Source organism: Camarhynchus parvulus, chromosome Z (assembly GCF_901933205.1).
Source record: "Camarhynchus parvulus chromosome Z, STF_HiC, whole genome shotgun sequence".
In the NCBI taxonomy this organism is placed as follows: domain Eukaryota; kingdom Metazoa; phylum Chordata; class Aves; order Passeriformes; family Thraupidae; genus Camarhynchus; species Camarhynchus parvulus.
In genome coordinates, this window is record NC_044601.1 from 42,279,045 (window position 1) to 42,305,873 (window position 26,829).

Here is a 26,829-nt window from a genome sequence, read left to right on the forward strand (position 1 = left end):
AGCCCAGCCGAGAAGGAGAAGGCGGCGGGGCGGGGTGGGGGTGCAACGAGAAGGTGTCTGTCCGCTTTGGGAGTCTCCGGGTGGCCAGAGCCCGAGCTTTCAACCCTTTTTTAGGACAATGAAAACTTTGGGGAACATTAACCTTTCCTAGGAGAGAGATAGAGATGAAATAGAAGAAGGAAATGTGCAAGCGTGAAGGTCTGAGCAAGTGAAAGATGCGGTAGAGAAGAATCTTAGGTGGGATGAGATGATGGAGTGGCCTTAGCTGGACTCTTCTTGTTACAGCCATGGACAGAACCATGTTTCCTGTGACACAGAGACTGCATCCAGGAAGAGGCAATGGCTCAGAGCCAAGAGAATTCAGTGTTGAGACCCCTCAGCCCCAGGGGGTGAAATTTGGGGGAGACAGGTGTCCCAAAGGTGAGATTGTGTCCTTTTTGGAATGGGACAAAGCATCCTTAAAAGGACGACCCTAGAAGCAGCTCTGGTCCATGTGCAGTGGTTATTCCTGGTCACATCTCACAGCAGACACCAGGGAGAAGGTATTTTCATGGGGGCACTGGCATCGTGCCAGCCTTAAACCATGACAAGTACTAAGGATGCAAAATATCAAGAAAAGCCACTGCAAATTTATAATGTGAGGAAAGGACAGTCTTTCTCTGTTGCCAGTCTAATTCCCCAGTCTTGACAAGCTACTTTAATATTTGCTACAAGCAGTTTCATGTTTGATTATGTCACTGAAAAAATATATTAAAAATTGGTTTACAAATTTTTGTATAAAGCAGATAGCTCCCCACTGTTGCTCTCAAACTGACTAAATATAGCTTGTGAATTAATTGGTAAAATCTATCCAGTGGAAAACAAAGCATAAAATATTTTACAGTACTCAAGTTAGAGGCCACAAGTCTTATGAGCTCATGAGATACAATGGCTGTTACGAAGGTGAAATCACATCATTCTCTCCAGAAATTCTGAGCTACCTGTAGCACTGTGGGCCACAGGCTGTCACTGCAACCTCAGTGCCTACAGAGGGAATACGACTCATGCACCTGACCAACCACTGTGCAGGAATTCCACAGCTCCCAGCTGTGCCGACACTCCCTCCCACTCTGGGACATGGACCTACAGGCTCCCGGCAAGTCCATGGGTATCAATGTCACCACTGGATCTTGGTTTGGAGTTCAGCCTTTTTAAAAATTAAGTGTTCTCTTCATTGAGAAATGAGTTAAGGAATATAAAGCCAAACACCTGTAAAATATGGCCACCTAAGGAAAGCATTTAGTAATCTGAAAAATAAATTCTGTAAAAATCTCATTACTTAATTAAGTGGATAACAGTAAAAACAAAATTAGCAAATTTTCTGAATCATAAAATATTTAATAAGGTATATTTTGGGGGGGGAATATACTGTATATAAAATTTCAGATCACAATATGAAGCGATTTGAACCTTCTCCAAGCTAGCACTGCCTTTAATGCTGTGTAGATGTATTGCCACTGATACAAGACCTACTAAAAGCATACAGTTTAACTAATACAGAAGTGGCTTTTTTTATATGAACTATTTTTTACACAATTAGAGTGTCTTGAATACCCTCTTTAAGTGCAAAAAACACAGATCACTTTACACTAATGCAGCAACAATGCATTCATATTGTTCTCATTATTCATTAGTAGTCAACTTGCATAAGATACAAGAAAAGCACAATGAAGCTCACAAAAATAGACTAAAAATCAGCCCGTTCTTGCAAAAAAATACAGCATAATAGAAGAAAAAGACAAAAAAGGGATTATGCACGCCACAGAATTTACTGTTTAATCCAAATGGCTTAAGTGCTGAATCTATTTATTTTTCCTGGTTTTTAGTGGGTTTTTCTTTTGGTTTGGTTTTTCTTGGGTTTTGTTATTGGGTTCTTTTTTTTTGTAAATCAAACCACACGGACCAGGCACAACTAATATTCAGGAGGCAGTGTGTAGCTAAAAACATCACTAACTATTTTTTATCCCCAACATTGTTTCATTGTTTGACACAATTTACTTTCCTCTGTCCTGAGGTAGTCACAAAAAAACAAATCATAAATTAAGCATCAGCTAGGCCAGCAAGAGCTGAGGCTTTTCTTTTTATTTTTTTCTTTTTTTTTTCTTTTTTTTCTTCTTTAAAAACTGTTAGTTAACTGGCCAAAACTACCCTTGATGTTAAAAGACAGCTGAGAATTAGAGTTCTCACAACACCAAGAAATGGCTATTAGGGGAAGAGGGTTAGGTGCTTCAAAAAGTGACAATATACTGAGTCCCATCAAGGTGGCTGGTCCACTGCTGAATTTCCCATGTTTATTCCCCTTTACTGTCTATAAAGTCACTGGGAGAAGTACAGAAGGGACTGAGCACATCATCGTCCTTTACTGTAACCCGGAAAGAACTGGTCCAGTAGTGCCTGCAGGATCTTGTTGGGAGCCATGGTGTAGCCCTTCCCCAAGTCATAGCGGCAGGCAGGGCAGGTGAACACTTCGGCTCTGAAGGAGCGCTGCAAACAACTCTAGGACACAGAAAGACAGAGAAGTAAATTGCGACAACTTCCTTATAGAGTGACAGTTTAACCAGTGAAAAGTAAGGAATCACTATAAGATCTGCTTATAAGATCTGCTTACAATCTGCTGTACTACCAGAAAAAAAAGTCTTTGCCAAGCCCTCTGGTGCCTGACTCTGCTCCTGACTAAAATGTCCTAGCCAAGGAACTCTTGGTGCTTGGGAGGAACTAAATCACTAGTGAGGTTTCCCCTTCATTTCCACTAACACCTTCCGGTAAGTCACAGCCAATCCTTAGTTTCCTTACAGCTTCACAGATTGCTATACTTTTCCAGACCTTCATATCCAGAGGAAGATACTATACCACGTACACTGTTTATGCAGCAATCTCCATCTAACTCACAAGAACAGACCCAGTTTAGCCTTACACATACATGCAGGATAATACAATCTGTAACACATTAGCATCTGTGCTATCATTCTTACTACATTACTGCAGATTGATTAAAATTTTTTTAGGGCAGGACAGATCTCTGTCTAAAGAGCAACAGCAGCTTAGTATCAAACTTCCCTACAACTTTAACTGGATATTATACTGTATTCTCAAATATGTACTGATATCTTCAAATATTGTGCTTTCTGAATTTGTTGCCATTCAGCTTTCTCTTCTTTCTTTTTTTCATGGTTTTTCAATTTCTACAATTCTAAATTTTAACTCCACAACCTCCAAACCTTATGTTTTTCAAAGAGTTTTAATTGTTCCATGTGTGCAGGCCACTCATAACAACACACTGGTTTTTACTGGAGCGGTATCTTCTTAAATAGCAACATTGCATTACCAAATACTGTACTAGGATGATAGTTTGAGTCCTTTTAGGGCCTCAGGTAGAAATACTAGGTATGGCAGGCACCATTCAAATATGCACAATTCAGTGCATGATTCTGTACATACCAGTGCTACAAAATTAACTGTAGTCCAGATTTGATTCCATGCTTCTTAGATTATCTCCAACTGATCAAGATTTTGAGACACATAAGTAATGAACTGACCTTCATGGTCTCCTACCAAACATGAGCAATGCCAAGATTAACAGGATAACATGACTTTCTCTGAATTAGCCCAAATAAGTTTCTAGGGTATTTATCCTCCACCCTTTCACAACTTTTAATAAAGTGTTATAAAATTATAAAATCTGGTTTTATTTCTTGTAAAATTATGTAAAATTAAATCATTGTTATTGTGCCAAAATCTAACCTGTGGACCTAACCAATCCCTAGAGCAACTCCACTGACCACAAAGGCATGACCACAATGGCAAACCTCACTCATTATGTCTATCAGAAACTATATGGAATGTACTTCCACTCCTTATTACACAAAATAAAGGTTTGCTACACAGCAAACACTGAATGGAAACTTGTTGCCTGTTTTTCTCAGAATATTATGCAATTGTTATTGTCTTTCTAAAATGCATATGGTTTTGGTGACTCGTGTCTCAGAGTCAAGAAAACAGCCCAGAGCAAGGCAGTTCATTCTTACTTTACAGACGTTGTGGAGGCACTCTGTTGTCACTGGCTGGTAAACCAACTCCTGGCAGCAGACACACATAAAGGATTGTTCCAGTTTCTTCAGAAAATTCTAAGGTAGGGCACAGGAATAAAAGAGACAAACTCTATTACAGTTCTCACAAATGCCACTTACTACATAAAGATGATGTACTTCCAGAAGTTTTTAAGTCCATCATATCTCTGAGCACAGCTTTCTAGAAGTTATCAGGAAGCAGGTCTTTAATGGCTTTATTTACCTGCTCTTCTACAAATTGCAGAACCATATAATCAGAGAATGGTTTGGATTGGAAGGAACCTTAAATGACACTTATTTCATCCCCCATGCCATGGGCAGGGAATATTCCACTACACCAGGTTGCTCATGGCCCCATCCAGCCTGGCCTTGAATACTTTGATGGATGGGTCATATGTTTCTGGGGAGCCTGCCATAAAATAATTTTTTGTCCAAACAAAACTTAGTGACTAAAACCATCTTTCTTTGTGCCTGATTTCTGACATTAGCACAGCATAAAAATACGTTTATTATATCAGAAAAAAAACATGCTCGCTTCAAGAATGAAAATAAATAAAAACGCACTTTTAACTTCAGGATGGTTTTTGAGGAAGAAAAGGTCTCTATTGTGGAGGCATTAATCCATCTCTCAAGAGCAAATTGCACAAGCTAGACATTTTCTTGAAATAGAAGTCTTACAAATAAAACTAATGCTAGACAATCTATATTGAGCAAAAGTTCAACAAACAAAGGAGGTTTTAAGAGGGACTCAAGATTTCTCCTAATAATATAAAGAAAATGCAAAGAATAAAAATTATGCATGCAACAAACATACTGGTCCTTCCTTAAGAGAAGCAAGTACTTCATCCCACAGCTTCTGGTTCATGCAGTCTTCTCTGATCAGCCATTGCTGCTCTTGGGTCAGCTGGAAAGCTTCTCCTTTCCCTCCATCTCCCATCCTCATGGCTTTGGATGCATTTGTAGGCTCCTCTGTACCTGCTTAAGATGGTGACCATCAGACCCAGTAACAGCAGTGTTAGTCTGAACTAATAGAAGGGACAGAAAAAACTATTTCTAGAAGGAAATATGGATTAATATGGATTACATGCATGAAATGCAGCGAGCAAATTCCTACTCCAACTCATACTATACATTATTGTTTTGGATTGCAGCACACAGCTGCACAGAAGAATTTCCATTTTTTTGCAGAGCTTGAGAGCAAAAAACACAGTAGGAGCAGTAAAAAGGATTAAGACCCCTACACTACCACTTAATTAAAGAGCATGTGCTTATGAATTTCCATAAGTATTGCAAACAGCATGGTGAATTTAATGTAGGTCAAATGCTAGTGCACTCACTAGAATATACTTATTTATTTCTTGCTGCGAGACAGAATTAGGAGAAAGGCAAATTAGGCTCCAAACTTGAAAAGGATATGAAGAAAAGTTTATTAACAGTAACTAAAAGAAAGAATAATAGGAATTAGAATAAAACCTTTAGAACACTTCTTCTCTCCTACAACTTTTTTTTCTCACAACGTACAGAAATAATTCAGTCAGTTTATTATTCTAGAAGAGTCGTTTTTTGCCTACTTTGGGAGAGGAGCTCTTCTTGTTAATTTATGGAGACTTTTTTATAAGAAAACTCTTCTCTTCTGGTTTCTAATTTTTACAAATAGCACTTGCCTGGAAAATCTGCAATCATGAAGTCCCTCCCATTTTTACAGCTTTTCCCAAAACTGTGTTTATGGGCCATGTTAATTTATGAGATATTATTTTAAAGATGAGCTGTTTAAGAGCAAAGGTGTTCTTTATATATGTTTGAAATTATCTTAATTTCTGGGAACAGAGGTCCTCTTCTTCTCTCACTAGAAGCATAGGGTCATTATCACTCTTTTTGTTTAAACTTCTCATGGGACTACAGCTATTTCAACATCTGCTTACTTTAGCATGGAGGCTTTTGTTAGGTATCTACAATTTGAACAATTAATCTCATATTTTTTAAATGGGTTATAGGCAAAAAATAGTCTGATGTATCAATTATATCTTCTTCATAGCCTTAGAAGAGGATTTAGCCTAGAATTAAGGCATCTCTTTAAATCCCTCCCATTTGGGACTTGACTTCTTTTTATTGACTTTCATGTTTCATGTTGTTGTCTCTTCATCTTTCCTTTTCTTTCACTCGAGAGAGAGAACTGATGGTTGTAGGTTTTATTTGTGTACTGCCCAGGGCCTGCAGATGATTACGTGATTTCTGCTGGGCGGTGCTGGAGTTGTTTGTGGTAGAGGCTTTCTTCGGCGGCCGTACTTGCGGGGGGAGCGGCTAGGATTTCAGCAGCCAGGCTAGCTGGGGGCCGATGGCTTCCCCTCCCCCTGCCTGGTGGCTGTGGACGAACTTTAATGGTGGTAGAATCTCGGCCGGACCGGCCCGGCTCGGCCCGGGCTGGCGGCGGGGGCAGGGCTCAGTAGCGGCAAGAAGCCAGCAGCCACAGCCGCGGCCCGGCCCGGCCCGCGGCCTCCCCTCCCCGTGCGGGGCGGCTGACGGGGCACGGGGCCTCACCGGGAAGGGCTCCCCACCTCGCCGGCAGGGGCCGCCCGGCCCGGCCGAGACAGGCCGGACTGGCTGTGTTACTTGTTTGCCGGAAGGGAAAGAGACCCTCCTGGGCTTTTTCATCTTGTTCTAACATGTGTCGTGACAGAGGCGTGTACAGTTTTCTTAGTGGTTCAACAGATTGTTAATTTGCAAAGCTAATTGCTGATTGGTCTTTTTTTGTCAGACACGGAGGAAGCTGCTAGCAGCTTCTCTCAGAAAGTCTCTTCCGTGAGTGCCTCCAATATAAAACCCCCACAAACAGCTTCACACTTCCACAAAGATTTCTTGGCTTAGTTCATAGCAATTGTAACATGACAGACTTTGCTGACTAATGCTAAAGAAGTAAAAAAGAAATACCATCATCAATTGTCCTTTTCTGGTTTCCATTACTTTGGCTGCTTGGCTCCTGTTTCACAGTTTGCTTTTTAACCTTATCTTTCTTCTCCTTACTAGCCATGGCTTCCAAATAACCTTCTGGATACTAAAATTAAAAAGCACAGATTTAAAACAAGAAGCACAGACATACAGGGATAACCAAATACCAAAAGGAATAACTTTTAACAGACTTGAGATCCCTATGACTACATAGTAAAATAATTACACAATAATTTTAAAATCCTGTATGATAGAGAAAACATTTAAATTAGTACCTATCATTAAGAAAGCACAGTCAAGTCAAAGAAGCTAATCCATGCTCAGATGTATTAAACATTATATCTGTACCTATATGTTTACAAACTATATAAATTGGGGAGATGATGGTATGCTGTAAAATGCAATGTATCATTGCATTGCCAAGAATATATCTTAATTCTTTCCTTTTTTCCATCTTTCATGGATTCTGCACTGCCAAAATTTTCATGGATCAGCCTATATCTGTGCTTAAAATGCACTATTTATACAAACTGCTCAGTCATATGACAAAAATACTTTAAAATGCACTGGTTTTTTGCGTTTCTCTGACAGACTAGTCACCTGTAGAAAAATTTGTTCCAGCCTAAGAATCACAAAACTGGACACAAATTCTGATTTTCTAATCCATGTAGACAAACCAATTTACTGCTAGGGGAGAAAGCTTCATTTGCAGTTCCATCTGCTGTGTCACTATTACAGGATTCTGTCAATTTCCTTATAATCTGTACTGGTTTTTAGTATCAAAAGCTGCCACAGTGAAGTACAAGGAAAAAAGGGAGCTTTAATTTAACTTATTTCTTTCTCAGGATTTTGTTTACTAGAACTAAGAATAAAAACAACTGTCAAGTCCTGATGCCAACCTGTACACTTAGACCGAGCTTTTTTGACCGCTCCATTCCTTCTGAAGTCCAAGGTGCAGGCTCAACATCATCTCTCCTCAAAAGATAGCGCCAAACTAAAAATCCACATTTTCCAATTTCTGGCCAGTATTTCACCACCTAAAGAACAGTACAAAATTACTGATATTATTTTTATCACAAGTCAAACACGTGCACATCATCATACTTTAATTGTTCAAGAAGAAATGACAAGACTGATTTATACATTATTATTATTATATACAAAAGTTCTTTCCTCAGCTGTGAAATTTTTGTATTTCTTATAAATATAGTAGTCTTAAAAGGCACACTCCTTTGTTTCAGAAACTAAGAAGACTTTAAATAAACAAAAGGCTAGGATACAGCTGGAAGGACTGAAGAAATAATAATCTGATTTCAGGGATGAATTTAACTCAATAGGCACGCACAAAGCAACTTACATATTCAATCTTAGGTATCCTATTACAGATTATATTATATTATAACTGTTTTGAATAATTTCATTTTGGATCACTTTGCAGAACAAACTAAAGCTAAAAAGCTCTAGTAAAGAAAAAAGGAACTGTTTCTTTCAAGTAATAATGAAAAATTTGCAGACTGACACATATGAGGCTTTTAAAAACAGATTACAAGAAATATTGTGTTGTAGAGATCAGAATACCTTGTAAATGCCATCATATCTGTTGCCTTCCTCTGGGGCATATTTGCTGATCCGCCGTCCTTTTGAACTGCGCACTACCCTAACTGGCTTACCAGCTCTCCAATTCTTTGACTCTGCTCCATTTTTATCATCCAGTGGGGCATCACAGTTAAGGGCCAATGCCCTAGAAAGACATTTAAATTCTTCATAAGCTAGATTGCTTCACCCAGCAGAGTTTTGAGAGTTAACATAATTAAGTCATATGTGTTTCCCTTGTCTAATTTTGCTTTATCAAGCAGCATAGAGCTTTCAGTATCTTTTTTAGCAGAATTGATGAAAAAAATGAGATCCACACTGAAATGAATGGTAAGAAAAAAAGATGGGAATACTAAATATGTTGTCTAGGTTCCAGATGAAAATTCATGTGAAATTGCTAGAAAACAAACCAATCCTTTCAGACTTAATATTCTTAATTTTTAAAATTAATCCCTTCCTAAATAGAATTGATGAAATTAAAAGTATAATAAAAGGCAAGCTTTCTGTGCTGCTATTCCTCATCAACAGATTTTAAGGCTCTTTAACTGTGTACACAAAAGTAATGAATATGATGAAAAACATATAGAACAAAAAGTACATAATAACCATTCAAAAAAGCTCTAAATACCATACCTCTCTCATATGATACATAAAATACCTCAGAGAAGAACTAAGAATCATAGTAGCTAATTAGACCTTTAATTAGCTTTAATTAAAAGCTTTCATTTACCCATAGAGACCCTTTTCTAGAAACCTGGAGCAAGAGAGTAGGACCAAGCTGCTATAAGAAACAGTATTTCTACTACCACAGCCTGACTTGAAGAGATTGAAAACCCTTCAGAATCAGCCACAACACAAATGATGGATCTCAAAACAGAAGAAATAACATGGGTTATAAACAGACACGGTACAAGTATGGAACCCACATTGTAGAGAACAGTAAGTGAAGGCACACTATGCCAACATTAAAAATTTTTTCCATATAAAAACAAAACTTGTAAAACTATCTGAACAAGCAAAACCCATACAGATTCAACTACATAGAATCATCATAATCTTCTGTATCAAATGCTTGGAAACTTGTATCAAGCTTAGCAAATGAGAGCAGCACATTGTTATTCCATATGCACTACTGCCTTCACAGCTAAGTAGTTTTGCCTGTGGATTTTTCATTTCCTAAGAGGAGAGAGATACTGACATTAAAGGGTCCAGCTTTAATTCTGTGTCCCAAAACAACTTTGTTCTATTCACTAAATATGCTTGTAAAGCTGTTGCTTAAACCTACTTCCATCTTTCTTCCCTCCTTGATCTTGTTCATTTTCACATCGCATGTCCCCTCTCCCTCCCTTTCTCAAGGGAGCCAAGTCAGGCTTTTCCTCTTTCTCCTCTAGACAGCTTGAAAAAAAATCCCTCTCCAGCCTGTCTGAGAGCCGCAGAACATATCTAAATGCAGACCTGGCAAACAAAAGTTCTCAGTGACTCTCAGCATCTCACAGGCGTTCAGAGGTCAGTTGTGTAACAGATTATGCTCTTAGAAACAGAAAAGGATGGAGTACTCTTTGTTCAGGCCAGCTTTTGGAGGATGGAAAAACACTTCAGGCAGATGCCTAATTCTTCCTCTGGATATATGTTCTCTTTCAAGTACCTGTTTTGATAAAGCTGCGCCCTAATTCCTTGCTTTTCATAGAAAAATATGATGAAAGAAAGGGCTAGCAAAATAGAAAATATTTCTTTTATCATGGGAAAAGGAACATGCTTTCTTTCTCCTTAAATTTATAACTGATTCACCCACAAGAGAAGAAACTTGAAAAAAGAAACATCCAGAATTAGAAAACTTCTGTTCAAGAGTTTTGACTGACTTCTTGTTTAATTAAAATAGAGTCCTCTCAGTGTGACTATAGAACAATTTAAACCAGAGGCATGACTGCAAGCTGCAAGCAATGTATTTCACTGAAGTGAGTGTTCCTTTAAAGCAACAAATCATAATGCTTGATAAAACCCCTCTTGAAAGGCATTGATGTTTATGAACACAGCATGTACAGAAGAGAAAAAATACAGCAAAATGTTAGTTTTAAATTAAAGCCCTACAAGCCAGCTCTTTGTGTTGTAATACCTTTAAATTTTATTTTCAAAACTTACCTATTCATGTGTGTTAATGTCTGATCAAATGAATGTTCTCCGATTCTTTTATTGCCAGAAAGATCTCTACCTCCACTCCCAGTGTAAGTGAACTCATCTCCTCGATCCTGTGCAAGAAGATTATCCTTTGGTTTAACAGTCTAAAGTAAAGTAACTCAATTAAAAGGAAAAAAAAAGCAACTTCATTTGTTCTATTTACTCAGAGAAAAACTGTAATCAAGGGCATGAAAGACATGTTTTCAATTTCATTATTGCCATCCTACAGCAGCTGCACCAGCACAAAACTTCTGGTCTAGATGTAACCTCTTCACCAAAAAATTCTGACTAAAAAAATGCCTGCGTTAAAAAATGCTACTTTGGCATTTTTTATAAAGCTATTTTGAGAAAAAAAAATCTGAGGAACATATTCTACTTGATCTTGAGCTTTCACTATGTTTACAAGAGTATCATGTTTGTAAAATACAGAATAATTACCTTGGATGGATCATGGCAGTAACTTCATCTTGTGCAAGAAGCTCAGTGCTAGTAAGTACGTAGAGTGCTGCCTTATGTACAAAGCAGGTGCTTTAATGAAATATTAATCCCAGCTCTACTGACTCAGTAAGAGTTTAAAATAATTTAGATTCATATTTTGTAAGCTAAAATAATTCTGTACTATAGTTCTGATGTAGAATTTTCATGAAATTGAAGGAAGGTTGATAAAATCTTTTACCATGAGCTATGAAACTGTCAGAATCTAAATACTCTCAAGAAAAGCCTGTATTTCTATTTTCTGTGCAAAGTTTGTCACAGAATTTCATGTTACTCTTGGGAAATGAATGTATTTCCAGAAATACATAAATATACAGATTACATATATAGTTAATATGTTATTTTTTGGAGATGTATATTTGGTATAAAGCATATAGCAATTTAATACAAAAAACAATGTTTAAATGAATTTTAATAGCAAAATTCTGAACATCTATGCAGTAATAAAATTCAATCAATTTCTTACCACTATTAAAATCTGACATTATTTAGGATCCAGTGCAAGACTGTTACACATATTTCATGACTGACAACAGCAGAAAAAGAGAAGGTTAGAAAGAGAAACACTGGTTGAACAAGGCCATAGATAAATTATAGAAATTAGGTTCATTTTATTTTGTGCAGGGAAAATCTAGCAGAAATTCAGCTGCAGTTATCTGTACATAATAAAATACAAGTGCTATGAAGTTAAAAAGTATACTCAAAACCTAGCAAAGACATGTATAAATTCTGGTATATGCTTTCTTCAAACAGGCTACTTAGTGTACTGAATTAATCTTTAAAAACCAACAGAAACAGAATGTAGTTCTATTAAGGACAGTATATGAAACAACTTTAAAAGACCAACCAGACAAGAACCGTTTCCTAAGAAAGGATGTAAAATAAGTTGTATAAAATAAAATATCACAGGATTGGAATTAATCTCAGAGTATGTTTCATTTTTCTGTGATTGTCAAGGCAAACACAATGCACAGATCACACAAGGATGATCCTGATAATAATATAAAAAAGGATGGATTTGGTCCATGTATCACAATCATTCAAGCAAATTGCATTTTGACAATGAATAAGAAGCCTGTGACAAGTTCAGAAAAATGGGAAAACATATTTTGGAATGTCATGAATCCAGCATGGCCTGGGTTTTGTAACAATGAAAGAAACATGAACACCTTCAGTCTTCATGATGTGGCAGGGTGGGAGGACTGTTAAGGCAGTTTTTGATATACAAGCAGAGCTAAACTGAAACCAGAAGGTGATTTCTTTTCCCTCTACTTCAAACATAATTTTGAGATAAATACTGATATATATATAAGAATGTGGAAAAAATATATGAAAGACAGAAACAGTTCATATGAAAGCAAGATGGGGATAATTACTTATAAGACAGGACAGGTTCCTGAAAAACTTTTGTTTATCAACTACTAGGTTGTTGATAAATCTTCATGAGAAGAAAGTATGGAATAGACTTGTTTTTTGGTGTAACAGAAAAACATAAATCAAGGACAAATTGCTAGAGATTTTAGCCAAAAAAAATTCAAGATACAATGCAGAAATGCAACAGTATTCCTACTTGCACACACTTCTATGGAAAATGGTTAAATGTAAATGGCCTAAACCCAACAAACTTCCAGCATCTTCAAAGAAAGGCTAAGCGGTTCTCTAGTGGTAGTCTAACCACAGGCAAACTGAAAACATTGTGCTTGAAGAGATATTATGGATAGAAGGTCTATGCATACATGCTCACCTCCTGAGCATATCCTACACGTCATGGGTTACATTTGCTTCTCTTTAATTATCAAAGTGCTCTGTGCATAAACAAACAACTGGAAATCCAGAGGAAGGAAAATGGAGGAACAATTATGTAGCATAAATGTTACAGGTCAAGGTACAAGGATCTTTCAACATCCTCCAATGTAAGGAAGAGTCACTGCTGCCTTATTATTTTCTAGATAAACTATACTCCTTTTTTCATATCAGATATATTAGGGGAAAAAAATAAGGATTTCAGGGAATAAAGACAGTTTCTAGAATTGAAGGAAAATGCCAGAGATCTTGCCAATGATCTGGGCTGGATGAAGAGAAATTGGAGGACATTTGAACCTCTGATATAGCAGCAACTCTCAAACAAGAGAGGAAGAAAGCTTAGAAGAACTTATAAGTGCTTGAAGAGAATGAAAATCAAAAATGGCAAAAGTAAGTGATGCACAGACCCAGTGTCTAAAGCGTGGATTAAATGTGGATATGAATGTGCCTATGACAAGCAGAAGTGAAATAGGGACACTGGTACGTACTCCAGAGACATACTTGGATACCTACAGTACCTACTTTCATTTGGCTTATGGTGTTTTACTTTTAAAGTGAAGTATTACAGGAATATTCACAGCTTATTATTTGGGACTATTAGAGAGTAGTGACTCATCAAAACAATATCTCAACAGCTTTGAGTTCTATCTATAGATAATACAGGATCTCCCAATTACCTACAACAACTTTTAACTGAGAGCCAGTAAGAGATTGGTAAAACTATTTTTGTCTGAAAAGGATCAGAAAGCAGAACTGAAGACAATGGGTCAACAGTTAAAGAAAACATATGGCAAAAGGAGTTATTTATGTCTATATGTTCTCATTGAAAAAAAAAAAAGCTGTCAAAAAGCCCATCAAAACAGTCTTATCTTTTCCCTTCCTACATTCTTCCCATTTTCTTACCTTAAAATACATAAATCTGCACTTCTCTTCTGTTTTCCACAGCTTAATTCCACTTCCTTGCACCAAAATTGTCTTTCAACAGCTAGTAAGTACTTTGTTACTCTGTCTTCTCTTAATATCTCCTGTATGTCCCTTTTTCTTATGTTATGCCCATAAAGTTATTTCTTAACCGTCCTGTTTGTAAAGTTTGATGACATTATAGAGCAAGTGAACTTCAGCCACAGCAGCACTGACCCAGCATCTCATACTGAGGCACGTGAGTGGAAGACAAGCCTGAAGCTCTAGTACTACAAGCCAGTCAGCCTCAGACAGCCAGTACAAGCAATCAGTCTGTTGTATTAAATCATACTCCACTATTCAACATTGTTATATAATCAGTTGTAAGTCTAACAGAGAAATAATGTAGAATGAAGAAAATAAGATTTTGAATTCCATTGGATCATTTGACCACATTATTTCTGTGGATTACTTTTATGCACCATCTGACAGGCACATTAGCTACTTCAAGTTACTAGAATATTAACTGTCTCAAGAGAGCTCTCAATTATTTTCTCTCTCCATTAACATCTATGTTAAATCTGAGCTTTTATGTTCAGATTTCGAAGTTTGGTTCCAACAGATAATGCAAAAATTGTATTTATCAGTAACAGGCTATTACAAACACAATCAGATTTTCTAGATGAGTTCCAACCTTCCGTTTGAACAACAAAAAATGTTTATTGGCTGTCTTGGTACAAGAAATTCCCAAATACCACCAATTCATCAATCCCTTATCAGTTTGACCTCAGTAAAGTGTAACGAATAAAAGGTGAGTTTGATTATATGATAAAGTAAAATAAAAGTGCACTAAGCCTTTTTAAATGAGGTTTTAAAATCCAAGTCAATTACTAACTATCAAGCAATTACATTTGAGAGCATTTTCTTTCCCCAGTAGTAGGGATATCTGAAAATGAATCATGTCATCATTCATCTTCATTAAACTCTATACCCATAAAGAACTGACAGAATTGGCCTATCTGCCCATTGTCTGATTTATTTTTGATAATTTCATGGTTTAACACTGCAGTAAAAGGTGCCAATTGAAAAGGAAGGGCTAAAGTACAAATTTCATTTGTAAATAATAAGAATCCCTTGCATTAAGTGCAGAGCCTGTATACATCAAAATTGTTCTTGCTGAGTCTTCCCCACAATTGCCCCTGCTAGCAAGAACCTGCACATTCCACCACAGCACATTCCATCACAAAGAAAACATTTCACTATTTTAGTGTTTACTAATCAACATGTCTGAACAGAAAGAAAGACAGCTTCAAAGCAGGAAACAGCAGAAGGTGGCTAACTGGTGATGGAAGTAGGGCAACATTTTAAAAGATCAAAGTCCGAGTTAACTACTGTATGTGAATTCCTTTCTGAGGTTTTTCTTACTCCTTTCCATGCAGTGTCCAAAAATGGTGGATTACCAGGCTTTTAAACTGAACATTAATATGTAAACAATTCAGGCTACCCAGTGTGGATTTGTTATCTTTTGTTCCACTAAAACTCCATTCTGACTTGGAACCAGGTTTGCCAAAGACAGTCTTTTCAGGTCAAAGACACTTTCCTGTAGAGGGTGTTTACTTAGGAGATATAACAGCTTTTAGAGACAGCGTTTTTAAATTACGGTTATCTTTGGCTATCAGCTGGAGATCCAAAATTCATTTGTTTTTTGAGGAAAAAAAATCCTGCAATCTGTATGACTAATTTAATTAGCCTACTATAATCCTAGTTAAAGCAACACATTTAAAATCTAAAAGACATGCACTTCATATTACACATTCATTTCATTAGGTGGATTATGAATGGTACATTCCAGGCAGTGAATGGGTTTGGTAAAAAATATCAACAAACCTAAACAATGAGTATATTGCCTGGGGTCCCTTTTGAGTCATTACAGTCATTATATTTCGTAGTCTCAGAATCTTTTACAAGAAGATGCAACTGGTCACACCAGGTATTATTCTCCAAGAGATCCTGAATCTCAGTTCAGAGATCTCCCATATGATCCTATGCAAAACAACATTTACAAAAGAAACAATTTTTGTTTGGTTTAAACTGGAGCACACCACACAATTAATTTACTATCTTTACAACACTACCTCAACCCAGCAGAAATATGAATCTTGAGACTTTTGACAATAAAATGCAATTTCAACTTGATACATAAAAACAATGACATAAAATAAGAGGGCAAGTTTTCAACACAAAAGTTAAACTTCTTCAGTTGCTTGATCTGATGAACAGACAAATCAGAATACATTTATCATGAACATTGTGACTGCAAATTTCCAGTATCTAGTGTGTAAATATTAATCTGTTCTTAGAGTATAAATTACTGAAAGACTTCTCAATTTCTTCAGGTAATGCTCCTATTATGGTTACTATCAAAGGAATACTATCAAAGAGATTAGCAACATTAACATATTCAAAATAAAAGCTAACTATAAGTAAGCCATATAACTTGTCACTAGAATTCAAAGTTACCCATTTTCAGGAGAGAGATTAATGTGCAAATATTTTATGTGCATGTAGTTAGAAATGAAGATAAAACGTCACGTACAAAACAATTTCACCCAATGCTCATTTTATAAGCTATGACTGCACCTGTTCTCAATCTTGAGGGTAGATCTGACAGAACTGATAAAACTAGTTATTAATGAGCACTCCAATACATCCAGAACATCCAAACTTCAGTAAAACTGGAGAAAATTCTGGGTCTAGGATAATAAGTTTCTACAGGCATGGCATAAAAATGTTGTGATCTGAAAGCTAGACAATTAACTCAGTTTCCTGCAATGTATATTGTAATTACTTTACCCCAGTGTGGCTTTACTGATTTAAAGATATAGGAAGTGCACTAAGATGGCACACATTATCAGTGTGCCTAAATACTACACAAAGTTTATGAACAGTGTAATACACCTCCAAAATGAATTTATTTCTCAATTTTATAAAAGTTTACACAAAAGCATCTCTGTTGCACCACTGAAATTCAATTAAGAGTCACCTCTCTTTTTTGGTACTCATACAATAAAATGAATAGATGTGAGCAGAGGTTTTTATGTGTATATTTTATTTCAAATAAATAAATCTAAAATTCCACATCTCAAATTAATTAGATACTGTACTTAGGACACTTTTAAGTACAGGACTCAATTTTTCTGTTCATGTTCTTACAGAAGTTTAATCTCAACCTTTTTAAAAAAAAACAGGGAAAATGGAAGTAATTGGAAGACAAACCTGGCACATGAAAGAAGAAAAGCTAACCTCAATAATGTAACTGAAAAAAAACAAACCCTTGTATTATTAGTTTAGAAAACAGAAAAAACTGTTTGAGAGTATTATCTGCAACCTTTCTCTTCTACTATGCCTTTTCAAAAGTATTTATGTCTTTCAGACTATGACATTGCTTAGGTGTCTACAAAACCACATGGTCACAACATCACTTAGGTGAATTGAAAAGGCATTCAAAGGATCCAATTAAATTTACCAAATATTTTGAATTAAATAATTACCACCTCAGAAATAAGGAGACATCAGTATCACCAAAAAGAATAAAAAGAGGAGTCTGCAGCATCCCAGCATAGCAGATACAATTCCTGTGAAACAGTGTTCTTAGGGTCTGAGAGCCTGGGCTGGGATAGATACTAAGGATACCATATCCAAACTCCAAGTACCTCCTTATGCCACTTGTTCAAATAGAGACCCACATTCCTTCAGAGGCAATACTCTGCAGCAGCAGCAGCACCTGGTAGGTGCTGTTGGCATAGAATATAGTACATTCTGATGCTATTTCATTCATATGCTTTTTTTTTCTTCAGTGCCCTTTTCCTTGTGGTTGACAGCTATGGGCATTTAAAAAAAAACCAGGTTGCTTACTGCATTATCCTTCACCTCATCCAAGATTCAAAATTCCACCTGATGGACTGGAACTGCAGGAAGGGATGTACCTAGTGTAAATATTATTTAATTGAAAAAAACTGTAATCTCTTCATAAATAAATGTTGGACAGCACCACAAGATGAAAATTGAAAGCATTTACTCTTCTGTTTAGCAGCATAACTGCTTTTGTTGCTCTACTTAAATGTTAACACCAAAGTAGAATTTTTTTCCCAACACTTTTAGGGATCAAGATTCTGAGAAAGAATCTGAGGCAGCTAAGAAGTTCTGAAAGTGCTTATTAGCAAGAGCCAAGAAACTTCAGAACTTCATAGTATCAATTAACACATATATTTTATTCTTGCTTCATTAAATTAAATGTATCACGTAATTAGAAATACTGTTTAGAATGTAATTAAATTGTGACAAAAGCAGAACATACAACATATTATTTGCACACAATTGCACTATCAGATTTTATATCACACTCAAGTCAGACTCCAAAGTATACTGAAATGTAGCTACCCTCAACAATGTCAAATCCAGTTACTGACATTTTCCTTTAATGTAGATCTGAGCATAAGCATTCTTTAAGATTTGGTAAGATTTTTCTCTCCAAAATACTATGAACTACTTAATTTATCAGCGGTAGATAGTTTTTTCCATAGTCATATCTGCCCAAACATTAGTTTTAGATTAAACACCAAATACAACTCTATATGTACAGACATTTGATGCATTAGAACAGCAAGTCCATTGCTTGCATGAATGACATACCACTTCATCTTCAAATCCCCCAGCTAGTACGAGTGAATAAGCTCCGTCATTACTGCGTCCATGGATTCCACCAACATGGGGCCTGTGAACACCTGCTTCACTCACCTGGAAACAGAAAAAAAGCCAGTGTAGAGCAATTTTTTTAAAAGACCCAGTTGCCTACAACCACTTTTAGCAATCAATTTTCTGCTCAAAGTGTTGTACAGAGGTTTCTGTGTCAACAGTTAATGAAAGACTGCTATTAAAGGTGAGAATTCCACTGTTTCTTCAGGAAGAAAAGCTAAAGTAAGAACACCCAGAAAACCAGCAGACAGTGTAGGACAGTGGTGACACTGGAAGAGGTAATAGACTCTTTCTTCTTTGGCGAAAATCTCCAAGATTTTTCCCATAAGCAGTACATAAGACTGTCCTCAGTGCTATACTCCACTTGCACAGTCATTTAGAACAATTCAAAGGAGAAGATCTACCAGTTTGGTAGCATTTTACAATTTTTAACCTAGGAAGATCCCAGTGTAAAGATCATTTTGTCAGGGACTTGTAAGGTAACACACTGTAAATGTAACCAGTAGAGAGGAATATTATCAGACTGCCCAAGAAAACAGAAGAAGCCATTGCAACACCAATGGATCATAGACTAGTTCTCCAACCAGGATAACTCTCTGGTAATAAATATTCAAGTAATCTGGAGCCTGACCACCTGAAAGCTGCAGCTGTAGCATAATCTAGCAATATCATTACAGTCTGCTGGAGCATCTCTCCCACAAAAATTTATTTAATAATGGTTTCAAACTACTGATTAATAGAAAAGACCCACAAACAACCTTTACAAATAAAATGAGACTACATATTAAATGATGCATTTTCTCAGTATGTTATGATAAAAATAGTGTTGGTAGAATGCACGCTTCCAGCATAAAACAAATCACACTACTTCTTTCTACGTTCATATCCTCTTCCAGACCTTAATTTTGCCTCTTTTTCTTGTTCTGCTTCTTGCACTCCTGATCTCCTTTTCCCAACCTACAGTTCTAAGCAACTTTCATGGGAGTCTATATTCTTCTGCTATAGTCTTGAAATTTCGTAACACAATACATCAAAGATCCAGCTAGTCAAAAGTGCACGTTTTAACAACAGATTAGAGCTGTGCACAGTATGAAAACCATGCAAGGACACAATAATACTTCCTTGCACAATACTTCCTGGCTGCTGTTCATAATAATGTATTTTATTTTCCTGACTCTTAATTTCATGATAATTTAGTATTTGATTTATTTTTCTGATCAGTATTAAAAGGACATATTTTTCAAATTTAGCCAATAGAATATCTCTTTGCTAAATAACAAGAAGTGTAAACAGCTGAAAGCCAATTACAAATTACACACTTAAGAACTCTTCCCTGGCCCATGTTTGCTATCCACAACTTAGCACTCTCACTTAACTTTATCAGCTATTTGCCAATTTTTCCAGACCATTTATGAGTATGCTGAATAAAAAGGCCCCACTACCGTGTTCCTCTTTCCTGTTGTATCAAGCATTCTTTAATTCATTCCTCCCTCCCATCTTTTCATTTTCAGGTTTCATCAATTAAATTTAGGTTTCTGGTAGGTGATTCACCCCAAACATGAACACTGATAAATAATTAATGCCAAAGATGCTCTTTAGATGCTCTCTCCAGAAGTAATGTTTAGCCAATTTCCTTCTAGGGAAAAGAGAGTTTGTGTCATAAAAAAAACATGCAAATGAGAAATAAAGAAGTCATTAAATTTTCATACAGCCACTAAATTCTCATAGATTTGCTGAGACAATCTCATTTTGTCATTAAAATAAAACTAGTTCATATAAGAAACAAAAGTGTAATTTAACTTTTTACATAGAAAAAATTTCAATTTTTTTAAAATGACAAGGTGTTTAATTTGTACTCAAAATAAATTAATTATGCATAAATGGTAGTTGTCTTTTGATATTTAGTCCATGTATATATGCACACATATATACACACATATATATACTATATATATAAGAAATATTATTGATGGATTTTCTCATGAAAGCAGCACTCTAATTCTGTTGGTTTTTCCTATCAGTACTAGAAATACTTGAAAAGCATTAACTTTTGTCTTACTTTTGTCTATGAATTCTTTATAGAATTCATAACAAAAAGGTAAACTAGTAATTCCAATCACTATTGAAGCAGGGAAAATAAAAATTGATTTTGAAACTTTGAGTTTACCCAAGTGATTTTAGAAAGCTCTCTTATTAGACTTTACATAATCTGGCACCCAACAAAAAGAAAGCAAGTGATGAAAAGTTCATAAAACAAATCAGAAGAGGCACTTGATTTTTGGCTTGCCCCTCCTCAAGCAGTTTAAAACCCCTTGGTTTTATTCTTCCAAGTATGACAGAAAACATTCAGTTCCAATCATTTACACATGTAAGAGACAAAGAACTAACTGATTTAGAAAACAAAGAAGTATGTATTTTCATGATTAGAAACAATAATGAAAAAATGAAAGTTAATCCAAAAATCATTTCAGCTGGATCAGGCTGGAGCAGAAGGGAGGAAGTTTGTAGCTTGCCGGACACTACAAAAGCAGAAAAAAAATCAGTACAGGCACAAAATGCTGCTGTACCATCCTCCCTGCTTTGTTTTTTCCTGCCTCATTGAGTATTGGCACTGTGCTTACATAACCAAAATGTGAAATTGACTGGGATAATTAACCCCCAGTCTACTCCAGATAGGATTATTTTTCTGCCAGTTTTTATAAACCTAGTTTACCACAGTGTCTAAGGAATATTTGAAACAGAAAATGAGATAGTTCAAAAAAACACCAAAAGCTGAATAGTGAATTTCAGTAGCACTACAGACTTGCACAGGCTTAAGCTGTTCATCAGCCTAAAAGCAGATTTGGACATCCATTACATATGACCAAAACCAATTTGACTACAGTCAATTCACAGTGATAACACATAATGTTCTCAAAATCTGCAGTTTCCACCCCATTCATGCGATAATCAGTTTGCGTGAAGAAAACTCTTCAGAAATTACTTAATTCGATTCACTAAATATCTGACTTAAGATTTTAACATGTGAAATATGTTTATCATAATTCCAACAGACTTTTTACTAAGTTGTATGTAAAAAGTTGTATTAAAAAGTTGTATGATAAAATCAGTATAGTTCAACCTTCACTACAATTGGCATCACTTCCAATATTGAAATCATAATGTTTTTGCGTTACTTAGTCCTGGTGAAAATGGCAATTGTCAATTGGAATTTATTTTAATGCCCAACCCATTCATTATTATTCCTACTTCCTTCAACTACAGCTAATACTGAAACAACATACCTGAACTCTGAATTTCCAGGTTGTCCCAACAGGAACACCAGGTATAGGCCCATAATGATTTGAAGGAACAATAGTGCATTCTTTAGTGCGACCAACACAGGCCATGCCCTAAAAATACATCAGACAAAAGTAATCAGACAAATGAATTGCAATATTGAAGAATATTTTTAAATTCAATGCAGAGGTCATGAAATCTGTCTATTATAACAAACACATATTTCAAAATATGTTAACAATTGTTAAAAGGAATGTTAAATAAGTAATATGTGGTTATGGGTTTGGGAGGGGAGTTAGGGGTTTTCTTTTTTTTGTTGTTGTTTTTACCTCTAGTCACCTTAATAATCCTTCCACTGCTTTAACTGCCAGTAGACGGCAGGCAGGATTAAACATTGTCTTGTTGTTTGTGCAACCCAGTACTGAATTTTGTGTAGTGCATATGTAAGCAAAATTATAGATGTAGCACATACATGAACAATCAGAGTAACAGCTATTTCTAAAACACACTCTACCTTTCCCCAGTCTCTCTGGCTTTCAGTACTGGCAGATGGCATCTTTGCTTTCTTTTTACTCTGTTTGAGCTTTTCTCCAGCCTTTACAACTTCATTAGAATCATTTTTGCAGGAAGGACAATACCTAAAAAAAGGTTTTAGTAAATTCTCAATTAACTTCATAATAATGGCAATACATTTCTGGCAGCCAAAATAGTGTCTATTTGTTTATTTTGACTGAATGTTTCAAGCTAGCAAGCATATACCAGGCTTAAGCAGCTGAAGCCTACAGCTTAAAAAATGAACTCAACATGAACAAATACTGTCAACTTCTTTTTAAAAAGGGCTTTTCAGTATCTTTAAAGGTAGAGTGCTAGTTGCAAAGCATATAACTATTTTTTCTCACATGATATATGAGAGGTGCCCATGGGTCCTGTAATGTCTCTTCATTAAGTCCTCCTTCATTTACATCATGTAAAGGAGAAGATAGCTGAGATTAAAATATGCTGCTAACCAGTACTCATGGTCTGTTTCTGTCTCCTGCCCAATCTACCCTTATTTTTGCTGGTGGTGCAAGAAATTTCACTGCAGATTGCTGAACGTCAAACAGAGCCAAGGTATGCCATAATGTATATAGAAACACACAAACACACACTCACTCACTCCACAACAACTGAAGCCATTTGGAATATAATGTTGAGGCTCACTCACAAATCCATGCTGGTAGGAAAGCAGATACTAGTATACACTGACCACAGCAGAGAGAGAAAAGCAGAACAGTGATCATTCTGCTGTTTCCAACAACATTCTTATCCCAGTCCAGGAATAACAATACACACATGTCCTTGTTTCTGGCTCCCATAGGCTGGATTTGGTCCATACACAATTAGAAGAGGAAGCTTGCTCTACATTAACATTGATAACCTCATTCAGGAAACAAAAACTACTACTACTACCATTACTACTACTACTTCTGCTGTTTTGGATTTATTAAGTTTTTATGTGGATATGAATAGAAAAATTAATGACTAAGGTCCAGAGGAATAGATCTCACTATCTCAATAAAGGTGTTTGACCATGAAAACAATGAAGCCATGTAGATTAAAAAATAACAATGTAAGATGCTGAAGTTATGATACCATTACTTTGACAGGTATTACAACTGCTTAAAGAAAAAGCATGTAAGACCAATTAAAAGAACAAATATGACATAATGCAAATACGCAAGGTGAATTAACAAGGTAAAGTCACACGGTGAATTCCATATTTCTTGACAGTATAACAATATTACCTTAATATCTTTTAAAATGAATCTCATAGGGACTATTAAATACTGTTTCATATACAGAGTGGCTTCATCTCCACAAGATAAACTTATCCTTTCCCAAATTGAAGACTTAACCCCTGAATAGAGTTTGCCAGATTTTATGCTCTAAAAACACAAAATGGAAGTATTCCCAATTCTAAAGCAAACTGCTCCTAAATTAAGAATCAGACAACCATGATTCTTTGCTAGTATGCAGGAAGAAAGGAGGGAACAAACTTCTTCGGTAGGAGATGCTGCTCTGCCCGGTGCAAATGCACTTCTACATAATGACAAACATTAAGACAGTACAGGACTGGTGACACTAAGCATCTCTACACTAGCTCACATAAGCCAGGCCCACAATTGTACCTCTACCACCCTGTGACTTCATTCACAGATGCAGCTATGTACTTACATATATAAATCTTAAGGCTCCTATTCTTAGTTATACAGTAAACAAAAACAAGCTAAAAAGCTTGACAGCCATTTTCCAATGAATTTCAATTACACGAATTGAACTTCTGGAAATTCATAATTTGGAGAATGGACCGTGACTAGCTCTGGAGAGGAGAAGGTGTTCATGATCAAAAGGCTCGCCATGATCCAGCCATGGGCACTCACAGCCCAGAAAGCCAATCCTCATCCTGGGCTGCATCCAAATCAGGGTGGGCAGCAGGTCAAGGGAGATGGTGATTCCACCTCTCTACTCTGTCTTGTGAGACCCCACCTGCAGTGCTGCATCTGGCTCTGGGGCACCCAACACAGCAAAGATATGGACCTGTTGCCAAGAGCCCAGAGAAGGGCCACCAAGTTGGTCAGAGTGCTGAAGCACCTCTGCTACGAAGACAGGCTGAGAGAGCTGAGGCTGTTCAGTCTGGAGAAAAGGTTTCAGGCATCTTCTAGCTAGTTTAGATTTTAGTAAGAAATTCTTTCCTGTGAGGATAGTTGCCCCAGAAAACAGGCAGACCATCAGGCAATATAAATAAACATTATGGAAGCCAATAAGGTGTAGGAGATTGAGTTACTAATTTACAGAGAATGTTAAAACTTCTAAAAGATTTACACAGATTTTTACAAAAAATAGAATCACAAGGTTCAAGAGATTCCATGTAATGTATTCATAGACATCTTAGACATTTAATGAAGTCTATGGAAAACTTTATTAGAAAAAGGTTCTATTTATTACTCATTTATAAAGGATTAGCATCTCAAATACATCATAGGCAGGTGATAAATATGAACAGTGCAAATTATAGACAGCTAATAAAGACGTAAGAGTAATTACATAAGAAATGAAGAGTAGCAATGTGGTGGTTCTTCCATAGCATGAAAAAATGAATGTAGTAGAGCACAGGGGCAGCAGCAGGGACAAAGGATAAAGGGACAGAGAAGCATGAGCACAAAAGAATTGCTCAAGCAGTGAAGCTTTTAAAAAATGAAAAGGCTGAGGAACAACAACTGTCGATAAATACAATCAGATTGGGTAATATCCCAGAAGATCATAATGACCATAATGAATAAAATGAACATACCAGTCTTGACATTTCATAATGGCCTTGAAACTTACTACAAATCCATTGTGAATGATTTAAAAGAATTATCTTGACAGAAAACATAAGTCTTATATTGAGTAGATGGATGGAAACACCTCAGAATTTAAAAACATCTTCAGTATTTTCTTTCATGAGGTGCGAATATCAAAAAGGTATCATGTATGGAATGTCAATATAGGTAAGTAAATCATCCTTGTATATTTACCAGTCTTCATCTTCTGGTATCTTGCTTAAAGGAGGGTTCAGGCAGTATATATGATAAGCCATATTACATTCATCACACAGGAGTTGCATGTGAGCATCCTGTTTGCCACCACACAAGTAACACGAACAAAACCGGCACTCCTTATCTGGATCAGCCCTACAGTGCTTGCATTCAGGGCCACTTTTTCCTGTCAAAAACAAAGAAATGTCAAATGTCATGTATCTCTGCAAAGTGAATTACTCTATCTAAAGGAATAATTATTTCTGAACATGAACACTGGTCTCTTGAAAATGCTTTTTTTTCTTACAATGAGGTATTTATATAGGCTTAATAAGATTTCTTCTGCTGTATAAACAAGACATAAAAAACATGACTAATCTCCTGCTCCCAAGATGTACCTGCACATTCTCCCTAAAGGTGAAGCTTAACTGTCTTTTGAAGCTGTACAGCTTATCAGTTCCTTGTAAGTTAGCTTGGATAACATAAGCAATAAAAATAAATATTTCTTTCAGGAATTTATTCTTGAATAGAAATATGAGGTGGATCCTTGATGTATCCAGAGGAGTTCTAAATGCTTTAAAGTTTTTCCTAAGTATACTGAGAAAGAAATTAATGACTAAGAATTTGCAGAAATCCAAGCCCCTTTCTATTGAAGAAAAGCATGCCCTCCCAAGTGAATAGACTTTACAGAGAAATTGATCTATGCAGTTGCAGGTTATCAGTGTAAATCTCTGTGGAGAGAAACCCTAGACTGAAAGTTTATTAAGAAAGGGGGACTGGAATGCAAAGCATTGTGCTGTATCTGCAGTCTTTCTGGAGGACCTTGAACAGTACTTTTTTCTTCAAGGGCAGAACCAAGTAGACTTAGAATGGGAAGAGAATGGGGTTTTGATTAACAAAGAAGAGTCAGGGGCTGCTGATGAATTAAAAACTGACAGGGGAACACCTGTGAAAGGCCTCGAAAGAACTAGAGCTTTTTAATCTAAAATGCTTACACAGTTAATAGACCAGCTGACATGCCTGTACACTAGCATGTATCAGAAGTGTTGGTGCATCACAAGAATTGGAAGTGACTGTGCAAATGGAAAGCTATGATCTAATCACAAACGCTGAAATTTGGTGAGACAATTCACATGACTGGAGCATTCAAAATGACAACTACAAACTGTTCAGAAGGGACAGGCAAGGAAAGGGGGGCAGACAATTTTCCCTCTCCATGG

The 26,829-nt window shown here is 36.3% G+C and overlaps 1 protein-coding gene across 2 annotated transcripts in view; it reads right to left on the bottom strand.

Moving 5' to 3' along the window:
* Window positions 1–849: 849 nt before the first annotated feature.
* UHRF2 (ubiquitin like with PHD and ring finger domains 2) overlaps window positions 850–26,829 on the bottom strand; it is an 82,703-nt gene continuing 56,723 nt past the window's right edge. Inside the window, exons 6-16 of one of the 2 annotated variants that reach the window (XM_030968010.1) lie at window positions 25,610–25,796; window positions 22,567–22,690; window positions 22,058–22,165; window positions 18,711–18,815; window positions 10,785–10,891; window positions 8,631–8,793; window positions 7,952–8,089; window positions 7,035–7,158; window positions 4,921–5,081; window positions 4,065–4,163; window positions 850–2,535 (exon numbers count right to left, since the gene is read on the bottom strand). In XM_030968010.1, coding sequence (XP_030823870.1) covers window positions 2,389–2,535; window positions 4,065–4,163; window positions 4,921–5,081; window positions 7,035–7,158; window positions 7,952–8,089; window positions 8,631–8,793; window positions 10,785–10,891; window positions 18,711–18,815; window positions 22,058–22,165; window positions 22,567–22,690; window positions 25,610–25,796 — 1,463 coding nt within the window. In that variant the 3' untranslated portion in view covers window positions 850–2,388. Of the gene's footprint in view, window positions 2,536–4,064; window positions 4,164–4,920; window positions 5,085–7,034; window positions 7,159–7,951; window positions 8,090–8,630; window positions 8,794–10,784; window positions 10,892–18,710; window positions 18,816–22,057; window positions 22,166–22,566; window positions 22,691–25,609; window positions 25,797–26,829 lie in introns of both variants that reach the window. The other variant, XM_030968009.1, reaches the window with a different exon arrangement.